This window comes from Sciurus carolinensis, chromosome 4 (assembly GCF_902686445.1).
Source record: "Sciurus carolinensis chromosome 4, mSciCar1.2, whole genome shotgun sequence".
Classification (NCBI taxonomy): domain Eukaryota; kingdom Metazoa; phylum Chordata; class Mammalia; order Rodentia; family Sciuridae; genus Sciurus; species Sciurus carolinensis.
This window is the reverse complement of record NC_062216.1, coordinates 69,434,364-69,449,431: the sequence shown is the minus strand read 5'-3', so window position 1 is coordinate 69,449,431 and position 15,068 is coordinate 69,434,364. Positions and strand designations below refer to the sequence as shown.

The 15,068-nt window shown below is 43.7% G+C and overlaps 1 protein-coding gene across 2 annotated transcripts in view; it reads right to left on the bottom strand.

Moving 5' to 3' along the window:
• Positions 1-15,068, bottom strand: part of Prmt8 (protein arginine methyltransferase 8) — a 91,287-nt gene that overhangs the window by 14,343 nt on the left and 61,876 nt on the right. For both annotated transcript variants that reach the window (XM_047550119.1, XM_047550118.1), the window contains 3 exons: positions 13,666-13,808; positions 13,023-13,110; positions 5,011-5,126 (listed from right to left, as the gene is read on the bottom strand). In XM_047550119.1, the coding sequence (XP_047406075.1) occupies positions 5,011-5,126; positions 13,023-13,110; positions 13,666-13,808 (347 nt within the window). The remainder of the gene's footprint in view (positions 1-5,010; positions 5,127-13,022; positions 13,111-13,665; positions 13,809-15,068) is intronic.

The window sequence follows — 15,068 nt, the reverse complement described above, 5'->3', positions numbered from 1 at the left end:
TGCCATATGTAAGAGTGGGACCAGTCATAGCTGGGCTTTGCAGACACAAAGGCCCTTGGGGTTCAGGTCCATCCCTGTCTTGGAGCCAAAGATTATAGATCAGTCCCCATTATTCTGATGCCCCAGAGTCCTTTGCTGGAAGGTTTCTTTTTTTCCACAGACACAGCAGCCCCTTGGAGACCCCAGGGAGACCCACTGCCTTGGCCTCAGGCAACCCCAGGAAGCGGAGGGTTTCTCTGGAGTGAATTACTCAGAAGTGCCCCTGGCCGCTGCCATCCTGCCTCTAAATCATGTTATAAATGGACGTCTCGGAGCAGAAGCCTGGTCAAAACAGAGTCTTAATTATAATAAAGTGTCACACTCGGCAATGTTAATAGCGATGAAAATAGCAATTAAGTGTGTGAAGAAGGGCAAGCGTTTTCCCAAAGGGCGGGGCGAGACGCTGCTTAGCACATTAGCCAGAGAGCCTATGGAAGGGCTCCCCTGGTTGCAGGAGCAGACACAGGCAACCTAATGCCTAATCCGAGACGTCCATTTATAACATGATTTAGAGGCAGGATGGCAGCGACCAGGGGCACTTCTGAGTAATTCACTCCAGAGAAACCCTCCGCTTCCTGGGGTTGCCTGAGGCCAAGGCAGTGGGTCTCCCTGGGGTCTCCAAGGGGCTGCTGTGTCTGTGGAAAAAAAGAAACCTTCCAGCAAAGGACTCTGGGGCATCAGAATAATGGGGACTGATCTATAATCTTTGGCTCCAAGACGGGGATGGACCGTCTTCGGAAAACCGGAAGAGAGGCTGGGCAGGGGGAGGGGCAGGACAGTAAGCCATCACAGATGTCCAGTCAGTTCCATGAAGAGTATGTATGAGACATCACCCTCCTTCCTGTCCCTCCTTGATCAGTCTGCTCCTTGATCTGCCTGTTTCGTCCCTGGATGCATTCCAGGGGCAACCACAGGAGAGGCCCTTGCTGATACTGTTCTGAGAGAAGGGGGTGTGGGGAGGAGACAGACACATGTGGGAAGAACCAGGCCAGTCCATGGCGAAACCAGTAGGACCCAAGCAGAAGCGCAATGGCCACGCCTGCAATGGGCCCTGGAGTCAAGTGCAGAAAGTCATCTGGGGTCCAAGAACATGCAAGGAATTTTATCCTCAAGCTGCGACCATTGCATGCAGATGCCTCATGGTGGCTATCATTGCCATGGGTCATTTGACCAATGCGATGGCACAGGTCGACTTCTACCTGTTCTACAGTATTGACAGAAATGTTCTGTACTCTGGGTGATCTTCTTGTTTTGGGGGGTGGGGGTTGTGCCTTCCTTGTTCTTGTTTGGGTATCAAGGGGAGAAGCTGCAGGGTAGAAGGGCTGGTAGGAAGAAATAGCTCACAATTAATCTTGACTGCCACAGGAAGAGGCTGCTTTGAAAAGCAGTGGGAACCCTATGAGCAGAGGTCCAGGCTTAGACTCAAAGCCAAACCTCTGAGGCAGGACGTCACCAAGAAAGGGCAACTGATGAGACCCGCATGAGGCTCAGCTAATTTTATTTGCCCTTGAGGTCTCAAGTGCCACAGTGATAGTCCAGACCATGGATTATAGTTCTGCAAAGGCCTGTGTTCAGGGGGACAAAGCAGCAGTTTGCTTCAATCTTTCAGAAACTTCAACTCACCCTTGGTGGCCCTGGACCCATTCCCCTGATTCAACTATGAATGTTCCAGTCCCTCCTTCCAACACCTCCAGGAAAAAACATGACATGTATAGGACCCAAGCAGGCAAGTATGTTTTAGCAAGACAAGAGTCAGATGGTCTGATGAACTTACAGATTGAACCCATATGTCTAAATTAAAGATTAACTTCAACCATATGAAATTGATGTCTTTCCACATAAAAATTCAGATATCAGTAGTTTCATGTGGTTCAACATAATATATCAGCAATACAAATGCAAACACATAGAATGAGAACTGGAAGAGTCTATCTGTCAGGAAATCAATAAATGTAATTCACCATATCAATAGACTTAAAGTCAAGAATCACATGATTAGTTCAATAGATGCAGAAAAAGCATTTGATAAAATATAGCACCCCTTCATGCACAAAACACTAGAAAAAACAGGGATAGTGGGAACATTCCTTAACATTGTAAAGGCCATCTATGCTAAGCCCATGGCTAATATTATTCTAAATGGTGAAAAACTGAAAGCATTCCCCCTAAAAACTGGAACAAGGCAGAGATGCCCCCTTTCACCACTTCTATGCAATATCGTCCTTGAAACTCTAGCCAGAGCAATTAGACAGACCAAAGAAATTAAAGGGATACGAATAGGAAAAGAAGAACTCAAACTATCCCTATTTGCTGATGATATGATTATATACTTAGAGGAACCAGGAAATTCCACCAGAAAACTTTTAGAACTCATAAGTGAATTCAGTAAAGTAGCAGGATATAAGATCAATGCTCATAAATCTAATGCATTTTTATACATAAGTGATGAATCTCTGGAAAGAAAAATTAAGAAAACTACCCCATTCACAATAGCATCGAAAAAAATAAAATACTTGGGAATCAATCTAACAAAAGAGGTGAAAGACCTCAACAATGAGAACTACAGAACACTAAAGAAAGAAATTAAAGAAAACCTTAGAAGATGGAAAGATCTCCCATGTTCTCGGATAGGCAGAATTAATATTGTCAAAATGGCCATACTACCAAAAGGCTATACAGATTCAATGCAATTCCAATTAAAATCCCAATGACGTACCTCACAGAAATAGAGCAAGCAATCATGAAATTCATCTGGAAGAATAAGAAACCCAGAATAGCTAAAGCAATCCTTCACAGGAAAAATGAAGCTGGGGGTATTGCAGTACCAGAACTTCAACTATACTACAAAGCAATAGTAACAAAAACGGCATGGTATTGGTACCAAAATAGACAGGTAGATCAATGGTACAGAATAGTGGACACGGACACAAACCCAAATAAATATAATTTTCTCATACTAGACAAAGGTTCCAAAAATATGCAATGGAGAAAAGATAGCCTCTTCAACAAATGGTGCTGGGGAAATTGAAAATCCATATGCAACAGAATGAAACTAAACCCATATCTCTCACCGTGCACGAAACTAAACTCAAAATGGATTAAGGACCTCGGAATCAGACCAGAGACGCTGCAGATTATAGAAGAAAAAGTAGGTCCAGACCTTCAACATGTTGGCTTAGGACCAGACTTCCTTAACAGGACTCCCATAGCACAAGAAATAAAAGCAAGAATCAATAACTGGGATAGATTCAAACTAAAAAGCTTTCTCTCAGCAAAGGAAACTATCAGCAACGTGAAGAAAGAGCCTACAGAGTGGGAGAAAATCTTTGCCAATCATACTTCAGATAGAGCGCTAATCTCCAGAATCTATAAAGAACTCAAAAAACTCAACACCAAGAATACACATAACCCAATAGACAAATGGTCTAAGGAAATGAACAGACACTTCACAGAAGAAGATCTACAAGCAATCAACAAACATATGAAAAAATGTTCAACATCTCTAGTAATAAGAGAAATGCAAATCAAAACCACCTTAAGATTCCATCTCACCCCAATTAGAATGGCGATTATCAAGAATACAAGCAACAGGTGTTGGAGAGGATGTGAGGGAAAAGGTACACTCATACATTGCTGGTGGGGCTGCAAATGAGTGCAGCCACTCTGGAAAGCAGTGTGGAGATTCCTCAGAAAACTTGGAATGGAACCACCATTTGACCCAGCTATCCCACTCCTTGGCCTATACCCAAAGGACTTAAAATCAGCATACTACAGAGATACAGCCACATCAATGTTCATAGCTGCTCAATTCACAATAGCCAGATTGTGGAACCAACCTAGATGCCCTTCAATTGATGAATGGATAAAGAAACTGTGTTATATATACAATGGAATATTACTCAGCCATAAAGAATGATAAGATTATGGCATTTGCAGGCAAGTGGATGAAATTGGAGAATATCATGCTAAGTGAGATAAGCCAATCTCAAAAAACCAAAGGACGAATGATCTCCCTGATAAGTGATGATGACACATAATGGGGGGTGGGAGGGGTTAGTGTTAGGGTTAGAGTTAGGGTTAGGGAGGGGGGCAAGAATGGAGGAAGGAAGGACTGTATAGAGGGAAAAGAGGGGTGGGGGGAAGGGAAAAAATAACAGAATGAATCAAACAACATTACCCTATGTAAATTTATGATTACACAAATAGTATGCCTTTACGCCATGTACAAACAGAGAAACAACATGTATCACATTTGTTTACAATAAAAAAAAAAAAAGAGTCTATCTGACCTTGAACAGAGGTTGCCCTGGGAGGAATGTGGGACTGGAAGGGAGGGGAGATTTTATCTTTGCTCTGTCTAATTGGGTGTGTTTGAGTAGCTAATAATAAGAATGCATTAAGGACAGGTATGGAGAGGACACTGACCAGCTGTTCATCTGCACCACCAAAGAAGGCCTTGAAGGAAAAGATGTTAAGAGCAGAAATGAGCAAGCAGGCCCAGGAAGGGCTGGAAACTCTGTCTGACTGGGTCAGATGTGAGCTCCGACGTGGAGATTTGTGAGGATCGCATGGTGCACTGAGCGGGGGATCTCTCTCCTAAGATGCACACCCAGCTCCGAATGGACTCGCTTTCCTAAGCCTGCACATACCCTCCTAGCTCCACAGTGTCCTGTTCTTTGATGGCTGTTCCCCACCTAACCCCCATTACACCACCAGGACCCTGCTCTGGACCCTCTTCCTTCAGCTGTGCCACCATGGAGTCCCCTCAGGGGCTCTGCTCAGTGAGAGCCCCAAATTTTGACTTGTACCGCACAGCAGCCCGGTCTTTGGCCAACGTGGCCTTGCCTCACTAGGTTGGGTCAGTGTAGGAGCTGGTTCTGCCTGAACTCCAGGCCCACCCCATGCCTGGCTTTCCAGGGTGGCTCAGCTGGGTTCCCAGCATGCCCAGGCCCAACCAGGATGTCTCCAGACCTTTATTAAACAGGCATTGGTCACCACTTGCTTTGGATCCACGATGTCCACCAGGGGTTCCTTCATGGCAACATCCCGGATACAGGTCATGTCAAAGCCATAGACATTCTCCCACCCTGTGGAAACAGAGTAAGACGTCAAGACAGGCAGCAGGACCCCTGAAGCTCACCTGGCCTCCTCAGTGCTAGAGCACAGCATGCCTTAGAAGGTAGGGGCAGCCTATGTCCCCAGCATCAAAATGGGGTGAGCATTGTTCACCTGCATGGGGAGCTTTGCAATGATGCAATCTTCTCACTTTTACCTCTAGAAAAGGCAGGTCCCACTTTCTAGTTAGGTAAACTAGAGTTCAGAGAGGTTGAGAAACTAATTTGTCCAAGTTCACACAGGTAGAACAAAGCTGGGCTAAAACCAGAACCCAAATTTCCTGACTCTTTCTGGTATCTACTTTCCTGTCCCCTTGCCAAGCCAGCAGAGTGTCCTATGCACTCCCTTATCTGCTATTTTCCTGTTTCTGTGCCTTTGCTCAAGCTGTTCTCCTCCCCTAAAAGACCCATCTCTCTCCCTTGTCCCGTCTCCACCCACTGAACCTTTAATGCAGCCTAGAGAAGCAAGGGCTCTTCAAGTGGAAGAGATTAGCGTGTGGATCCCAGCACTGTCACGTACAGGCCAGGCTCTGTGCAAATCCCCAACCCTCTGAACCTCAGTTTTCTCCACCAAGTGGGTCCAAGAAAGTCATTATCTGTCCCACAGGCCATGAAGCACTCACTGAGGATCCATCCCATGAGGAATGGCCCGCAGGTGGGGTACAAACCATCCTGACTGTGTTCCTTGGCCTCTTTGGGCTACTCATAAGATGTTCTTTCAGAGGGAGAAAGATCTGGGGTCTCGGAGTGGGTGAGTAAATGAATTAAATCACATGGATCAAGGGTAACTTTAAATGATGGTCATAATTACACCACTCATTAATCATCTTTATTGAATCTACTCACGAGATTCTAGTACAGAATATCTTCTGTACTAGAGATAAGAAATCTGTGGCTGGGAGAATTTGGCATCCGGCTCACACACAAAATCTGGCGCCCGTCACTCATGGGGGAAATCATGAAGCTAGTCATGGAGCCAGACTTGTCCCCTTACCCCTTCAGCAGTAAAGACCCAGCTGTGGCAGCAACAGCAATGCCATGTTCTCCCCCAACAGTGCAGAGAGACTGATTCCTGGGCAGCTGAATCTCATCCATCTGTTTATTCAGAGGTACCTTGAAGTGAAATGCTTTACTCTAAAATCTTATGGAGTTTAATTTTTTTTAGAGCATTCATAAAAAAATAAAAAGTTACCTTGGGGAACGTGTGTGTGGAGCAGAGTGGGTGGGTGAGGAGGGAGGTGTGAGCGGTCAAGGAAAGAATTGCTTCTTTGACTCAGACTCTTTTCTAAGGTACACAAAGACCTCTCTCAGGGGGAAAAGAAAGCCGAGAAAGTAATCATCTCCCAGAGGGTGAGCACTTGTGAAATTCCAGCTTGAGGATAAGATGCCAGTCAAATTCCATTCAATCACCCAAGGCTGGTGCCAAACTCCCACTTGAAACCTCCATGATGGAGAAGAAGCTGCCCGGTTGGCAATAGGACAGGCTTCAGAGAAGACTCCCTCCTAGAACCTGAAAATAGCCATCCGTCCTCTCCCCAGATGAAAAATGCATACTAAAACACGCTGCCTTTAGTTTAAACCCTCCCTTAAAAGACCAAGAGCCACACATTTGCTCTCTCTCTCTCCCTGGATCCCACCATGACGTTAGAATTTGGTGGATGTGTTGGGCAAATCCTGAGGGTCAGTGCGTGCAATGGCTGCAGGTCTGGACTTTGGAGTTCAAATCTGAGCTCCGTCATTTATTTGTTATGTCACCTTGGGCGAGAATGAACCCTCTCTAAGCCTCAGTTTCTTCCTCTTTAAAATAGAGGTGATGAAACCATTCCCAGAAAAAAAATCTCCAGAACAATCTCCTGGGTTGTGCCATATTCCAGCAGTTTCAACTAAAGTAACCCCGTCCCTGAGAGTATTCCTAAGAGAGTCTTCAGATACTCCCAGGGATAGGGGTACTTTAAATGAACCCATTTCCAGCTCTTCCATTTCCATATGTCCTCTTTCCTGAAATTGATCTCTCCACGGAGTCTGCAGTTGAGATGTGAATCAGTTATTTTTTTATGTATTTCTTTTCCTTGTCCATGTCACCCATCCATATCTTACTATGTCCATCTCTCACAATGCTTAAAAAAAAAAGACTCCAAATAAAAGTACAATTTGGAAAGTAAATAAATAAAACAGAGATGATGATGATGATAACTATGGCTGTCTTATAGGGTTATTATGAGGATGAAATGTGGTAATATTTGTAAAGTACATAAGATAGTGCTAGGCACATGGAAAGAATGTGATACATGGTAGTTGTTATTGATTTTTTGGTTTGAGATCTGAATTTGCTGCCTTCTGAGCTGTGTGACCCTGTGCATATCAGTACCTTTTTCTGGGTTTATTTGTAAAGTAAGAAGTTTGGTTCAGTGGTTCTATGGGTTCATCTGGGACACAGTCTAAAATGCAGAGTCCTGAGCCCATGCCAAACCTATTGTATCAATGGAAAATTTTAAGAGGCTGGGAAAAGAGGAAAAAAATCACATTATCAAAAGAAAAGAGTCATCAGATCAGACCCAGACATAACTCAGATGTTGGAATTACCCATAGAGGCTTTAAAGTAATTATAATAAGTATGTTGAAAAATCCAGTGGAAAAGGTTGACAACATGCTTGGATGGATGGAGAATTTCACCAGTGAGATGGAAACAATTTTTGAAGTCAATGAAAATGCTAGAAAACAAAATGACAGGAAGCTCAGTTTTTCCAAATCTGTCTAAGCAATTCCAATCAGAGTTTGGAAACCTTTAGAGCGCATGATCTTTAAAGTTTTTTCAAATCCTGAAATGGTGAAATTGAAGTCTCGTGGCCTGTGTGAAACTTTCTCCAACTCCTCCTTGGGCCTCTCCTTCTGTATCCTTAGCACTTAGTCACAGCACTTGGCATGGAATAGGCCCACAGATAGTGCTTTTTACGTTGAAATCTATTCCCCAACATTTAATACTATACCACTTTGCAATGCCTGGTGTTTTCATTACCTTTCTAGGGACTAATTGATGTTTATCTCCCAGCTAGACTGTCCCACCTTCAGCTATTCAGGAGACAGATTAATTAGCCAGGGTAGTAGACATTTTTTTTCTCTCCTTTCTGTTGACTGTTCACTCCCCACTAGGGTTATCAGAAGTGGAGCAGAGATGGGTTATATTTCAAATCAAGTACATTCAATTTTTATTGCAATTATGTATTATCTGTTGAATTAATAACAGATTAATTATGTGAGGTAGGAGCTACTGGTTATCAAGAAATATTGTTAACTATCTAGGTATTAAAAAGTAACATCAGAGGAACCTGTGAATCTTTTGTTTATGGACTAAAATTAACCCCTGAGAAGAACTGCACTGTGATGTAACAAATGTAACTAAAGAAAATAACAAAGTCTGTATAACTACAGATTATATTGACTCAAACCCCCACTCTAACAGCCTGACTCAAGACTCTTTTCTGAGCATAAATATTATTCATCTGTCTCTACTATTCTTTTACCCACAATGTCTAGCATCAATGGAAAATTACAAGACACATGAAAAAGTAACTATACTAAGTAAGTCAAAAGATTTAGTGGAAAAGGTAGACAACATGCATGAATGTATGTAGATTTTCATCAGTGAGATGGAAATAATTTTCTTAAAAGCCTATGGAAATTCTAGAAATCAAAATCACAATATGAGAGAGGAAGATGTATTTTAATGAGCTCATTAGCAAAATGAATACTCTAGAGGAAATTATCACCAAACTAGAAATCAGGTCAAAAAAAGGATGAACTTAAACACAATGAGAAAAAAATTTTAAAATAAACAAAGCATCCAAGATCCATGGTACTACAACAAATAATATCTAACGTATCTGTAATGGGAGTTTCTGATGAGGAAGAGAAAGAGATCAGACCAAAAACAAACAAACAAATATATTTATATATAATATATATATATATAAATATATATATATAATATATATGTATAGAAAATGGCTAAATACATATATATGTATAGAAAATGGCTAAATCCATATATATGTATAGAAAATGGCTAAATTTTTTTCTAAACTAAAGAAGGAATCAACCTGCATACCCAAGTATTATATATGACCCCAATTAGGAAAATACAAAGAAAAACACCCAGCTATATCTATGTGAAACTGCTAAAATTCAAAATAGAGAGAGAAATTGAAAAATAGCCAGACAAATAGAAATATGAAGTACCAGGGAACAAAACTGACTTCTTATTGGAGAGAGCTATAGCTACATCCTCTTTTCCCTCCTTGACTCCAGAGATCTGAGTTTCTCTGCTGGGGCTAATGGCACTGCCTGAGAGTGCTGTCAGAGAAAAACAACAGTGCCTTCCAGGCACTAATTGCAATTTCTTCTCTATGCACAAGGGAAGATGTTAGAATATTGGATGCATCTTAGGCTCTCACCGTCAGCTCCTTGCATAAAAGGGGGTGGACCCAAGAGTAGAACTCCAAATGCTGAGGGTAGAAATAAAGGAGAAGCCCAGGGATAGCCACTGGGTTATCCTCCAAGAGGAGCTGCCCTTCCACCCTTCAACTTGAGGCAGAGCTGCTTCGGCACAAAGTCTTCCTCTTAGTCTCATCATTGAGAAAGCTGGTGCCCATCCCTCTCAGTGACTGTAGATTCAAATACTGGGTGACAGTCATGTGTTGGGTATAAAATTGAATAGACTACCCACCAAGTTTGGATTCTATAAATATCTTCTATAGTAGGATTTTTTAAAAACTGCTCCTCTCTCAGAGATAAGCATTACACCTTACACAACCCTCCCTCTGCTGGCTTTTTTAAAAAAATTCCTTTATCCAATAAAATATGTAACATGCCAATCATTCTCTCTTTCTATGGGTTCTCTTTGGGTGGCAAACAAATCAAGGGCAGATTCTGCATTTCACTCATTCTTTCTTACATCCCCACGTTGCATGTGGTTGAGAACGGAAAGGAGAGGGGAAGAGGCGAGGGGAGAGAAAGGAAGGAAAGGGCAAGAAGAGGAAAAGAAAGGAGCTTCTTCCCTAACAATTTACTTTCTGCAGAGGCTGGGCACATCTCACTCTCCTGCCCCACTTTAAGATTTTTTTCTTGTTAGCTGGTTCTCGAACCAATTGAAATTTGCTTATAATTGTTCCCTTAGCAACCAGCAGCCTTTATGCTTTCCTTTTGATTTAGAACTCAGAGTAACCAAAACCTCCTTTTATCTGAAAGAGATTTCTAATGTGTTTGCTTCCATTACAAAAAAAAAAGAGAGATTTTTAAAATTTCAATAGAAAAAACTTAACAGTATTTTAAATCAATCTGAAGTGTTTTGTGTGTGTGTGTTTGTTTATTGTTTTTGTTTTTGTTTTGTTATTGTTGTTGTTGGGGTTTTTTTGGCAAAGACTTCAGAGCAAACACTCCATAAGAGCAAAATGGGAGTTGAGCTTTAGATTTTGCTCTTTTCCAAAAGTTAGGAACGCTGCACTGGGAATCAAGAAATAAATCACACGATGCTCAGTGCCAGACTTGCACCCGAGTAGCTCTTAGCTGCTCTCAGGACCCCCATTCCTTTTCTGCCCCGATTGGCTCATTGCTATCTGCATCCCCCAGACTCTGAGCACAGCCCAGTGGAAGGGAAGAAGGGATAAGGTATGTTTGTTTTGGAAACCATGAGGAAACTTCTTTAAAAGATGTCCCTCAGGCTGGAGCGCACTAAAGATTTAAGTGGAAATGAGAACAGAGAACGTACCTGAATATTCCCCTCAAAACACCATTCAGTACAATTATGCTACGAGAGCTCCGAAACACAGCTCTAGGGCAATGTATGTCCTATTTATACACACATTTGATCAATGTTCACTGTTGAGTTGTTTCTGTAATCTTCTCTGGGAAGACATCTGCCCTAGATTCCAAGCCACGAGGGGCAATGGGCTTGGCAGAGCCCTGAGCAGAAAGGGGCGTGGTTGGTTACAGCCTCAGAGATGAGACCTGGTCTAGTCCCATAGAGCACCGTGAACGGCTGTGCCCTTGACACATGTCACCTCACTCACTCCCGGTGACAAGTCTCTGGCTTTGATGATACTATCCCCAATGGAGGCTCAAAGGTGTTAGGTCACTTGCTCAAGATTACCCAGTTAGGAAATGGGAAAGCCCAGAGTTGAAATTCAGGACTGGCAGACTTCAAAGCATTTAACCTAAGCTGCCCTACCCCTTGTTGCTCTCATTTGGAGATTTGGCTCCTTTCCTCTCGAGATCAAACATTAGAAATGATACCGGATCAGCCAGAAGCAGAGCTCTGAGTGGGTTTCCAGGGCACAGAGCCTCAGACACCTGTCCCATTCCCATCTTCTCCTGAACTTGGCTCTGAATGTCATGCTTTGATTTCACAATTCCAGAAAAATGTGAAAATACAAGCACACACACACACACACACACTCCCTGGCACTGTCTATTGGAGGCATCACTGTTGGTACTAATGATTAAATAAAGGGGGCAACAGAGGGTGGCTCTTGGCCTCTGGGGCAGGAGGCATGGGTTCACCTATTCAGTGTGTGAAGCCCTGTGCAGTAATCTTGCCAAGGTGGGCTTGTCCACACCATTGTAGCAGGATTGACTAATTCTGCTGGACAGTTCAGAGCTTCTGCCTCCTGCTTATTTTGATTGTTTGTTTGCTTGCTTGTTTGAGGTGTTTGCTCTTTCATTACATGTGGATCTGGTTGAGGAGATGTGACTGTGTCTAACCTTATAAAAACACACATGATATGATTTCACCCCAGGCCAGGTTTGTGTTGCTGAGAAATGTTACTTTTTAAAGGCAATAGAATAAAATAGTCCTTTTCCTTTCCAGACCAGATAAAATATTGGAGAGTGTTTTTGTTTGTTTCACTTGTTTGTTTTACTTAATTATTTTCTAAGAGAACCATACTCTGTGTGTATGTGCGTGCACATAGGGGGAGATCGAAAGAGATCAAGAGAGCGAGAGAGAGAGAGAGAGAGAGAGAGAGAGAGAGAGAGAGAGGGAGGGGGGGGGAGAGAGAGAGAGAGAGAGAGAGAGAGAGAGAGATTGGGTGTGGAACCCAGGGATGCTCTACCACTGAGCTACATCCCCAGGCTTTTCTTTTGAGATAGGGTCTTGCTAAATTACCCACACTGTCATCTTCCTGCCTTGGCCTCCCAATTTGCTAGAAGTACAGTAATGGCCACTGTGCCCAGCAGCGTTGCACATTTTCAGCTGGTAAGGCATGATGAATACACATTTCCATGTGAGCTTCTTGCTGCCCCTGCACAGTACTACACATACATGCACATGTAAACACACCATTTATTTCACTGTTCAAAGCAAAGTCTCCCCTCCTCTCCACCCCTACTGCTATTCATTCCCTGAAAGAACCTCAGAGAAGAATACCTATTTTACCTAATATGAAGAGGAGTCAAAATTATTTTGACACTTTTGAGTGGCCTGAAGGCAGGAATCACAGTGATTGGTCTGGCTGGAGACCTGCTCTGTCTGACCCCCGTGGTGGCCTTTAGGATGACTAAGACTGACAGACTTTTCTATAGTTCTCTGCAACACAGCTTCTGCTGCTTCAGTTCTTTTCTTATTCACTTTGCATTCATTCTCTCACCCCAGGACATTTATCTTATACCAGCCGTATTGCTTATTTTCTTCCTCAAACCTCCCACCCTTGAGACTAGAGAGAAATACAGAGAAGAATCCCAAAAGGGCCACAGACAACTCTACCACAGGGAGAGCGGCAGTGTCCGTGACAGTGACTGCTCACCTCAGGCCCACTGAAGTGGCTCCCACCCCCAATGTGCAACGGAAGTTCAACAAAGAATGAAAAGGTGACTTACAGTGGATTTTGAAGTCCTTGTACTGTCTGTCTTCAATTGCTACCACGTACAAAGCTGCCCGGTCTGGAAACATAAGCCCTCCAGGTTTCTGTTGATGAATGGTGGGGAAATGGGTCTCGTAATCTATTCACCTGACAAAGACATCACATTTTGAACTGCACATAGAGTCACCAGACAAGCACCCCCTCGCCTGCCTTTCTCATTCAGGGGACTGTCACCTTGCGGGGTTAGGGCTAGGACGCAATGCCCATTGTTTATTTTGGAGCAAGGAGAAGTTGAGAGACCTGGGCGGAATCAACAGAACAAACGCAGGGGGTGAGGGTGCTTGGAAGCCAACCTGAGCACCACATTCGCTCGCTGGCAGCCATGCAAGACTTCAGGGCTTATTGACCAGAACGGACTTTTCTCTCGAGGGCAGCAAATGGGTATGTATTATAGAGAGTCTAGGTTGGACCTGAAAGTGCACTCTGACAGTTGGCCTGTTGGACCAGGAAGAGCGTGCCATCCCCTGAAGCAAATCTGCTTTAAAGAGAGCCTGGGAGAGTCTCTCTGAAGTCCTGATATTCTTCCTAGGCTGTAGGCCATGGGGACAGCAGCGAGACAGCCAGCAGAACAATGCAGGGACAGCATGTGGGACACTTACCAGCCACTTGTCCCTGGCAAATATCACCGTGTTGAGCATTGACTCATAGAATAGACAGTAGCCCATCCACTCGCTGATGATGATGTCTACCTTCTCCACCGGCAGCTCCACCTCTTCCACTTTACCCTTAAATATGGTGATGACTGGAAAACAAGAACCCCAAGGCCACGCTCTGCAGGGACCCCTCCTGGGAACCCTGAGCACCTGGCTTCAGAGCAGACTTCCAATTCCACTTTGAGGAAGTGACGTGCCTTGCTCTTCACCCAGCTGATTTACACTAAGATCATTGAGAACTACTTGCACGTTTGTCCCCCAAAAGGCATGAAGCAGTTACAAGTGGCTGGCATGCCCTGCCATCAGGTAGTCCTCCCAGCAGCCCTGTGAAGTAAGCATGTTATGATTCCTCTCGTTTTTACAATGAGGGAAACTGAGAATTGCAGGCCAAACGGTGGCAGCAGAAACAGAGCCCAGGTCTGGTATGAAATGACTCCAATCCTCCCATCATGGCTCTTGCCCAGTGTTAGGTTACCATGACAATTCAAACGAGACGATTCAAAGAGAGCACAGATGTCTCCTCCGTTGCCCATGGGCGTCCCTCTAGTGTCTGGGAGGGAGGCAAATTGGTGTTTTGACATGATCTGGAATCCCTAGTCACAGAAACCTGGGGTAAGTGCTGGGTCTTGTAATTGTTAGCTGTTATGTGACCTAGCATAAGTCCAAATTCCCCAGAGAACAGCCAGGGGACATAAGATCTACATAGAGGGAAGCTGTATTGATTCAATGAAATAACGCATGGGAAGTGCCAGGCCCATAGCTGAGGCTCAACACAAGGTAGAAGTGACCTGACAGGTTCCTTCCTGTTGACCAATGGATGGAGAGGAGAAGCGGATCAAAGCCCTGTTCCAAGTGGCCCCTGCTCATGAGTCTTTTCCAAGACCTCAGGTCCCAGTGTGACCCGTAAAACTTCTTAGTTGGTTTTTTGATCAACTACATAGACATACACATAATGTTGGACCCTCTCTTTTATTTTATTTTTTAAAATCTGTTGCTGTAAAGATCAGAGCAAAATCTAGCTTGGATGTTTCTACTAAATTGACAGAGCAATGTACTGGTTGGCTGGTTCCTTCTGAACATTTCCTTCAAAAGGTTACAGATTCCTGCTCTGAAATCCTCACTCAGAAACACCCCCCTGAAAGGCCACACCAAGCCTGAGCTCTGGCTGGGAAGATTGAACGGTAGCCTGTACTTAGGAGTAAAGAACCTAATCAACCACAGCTGTCTTGAGTCTGAGTTTCATGAAAATTAATTTGGACAGGAGGTTGTTCCTTGGTGAAGGGCACACAGTCTAGTGGCTTTATTTGGTGTCCTCACAGGGGATAAGACGGGTGATAGAGAGCCCATTA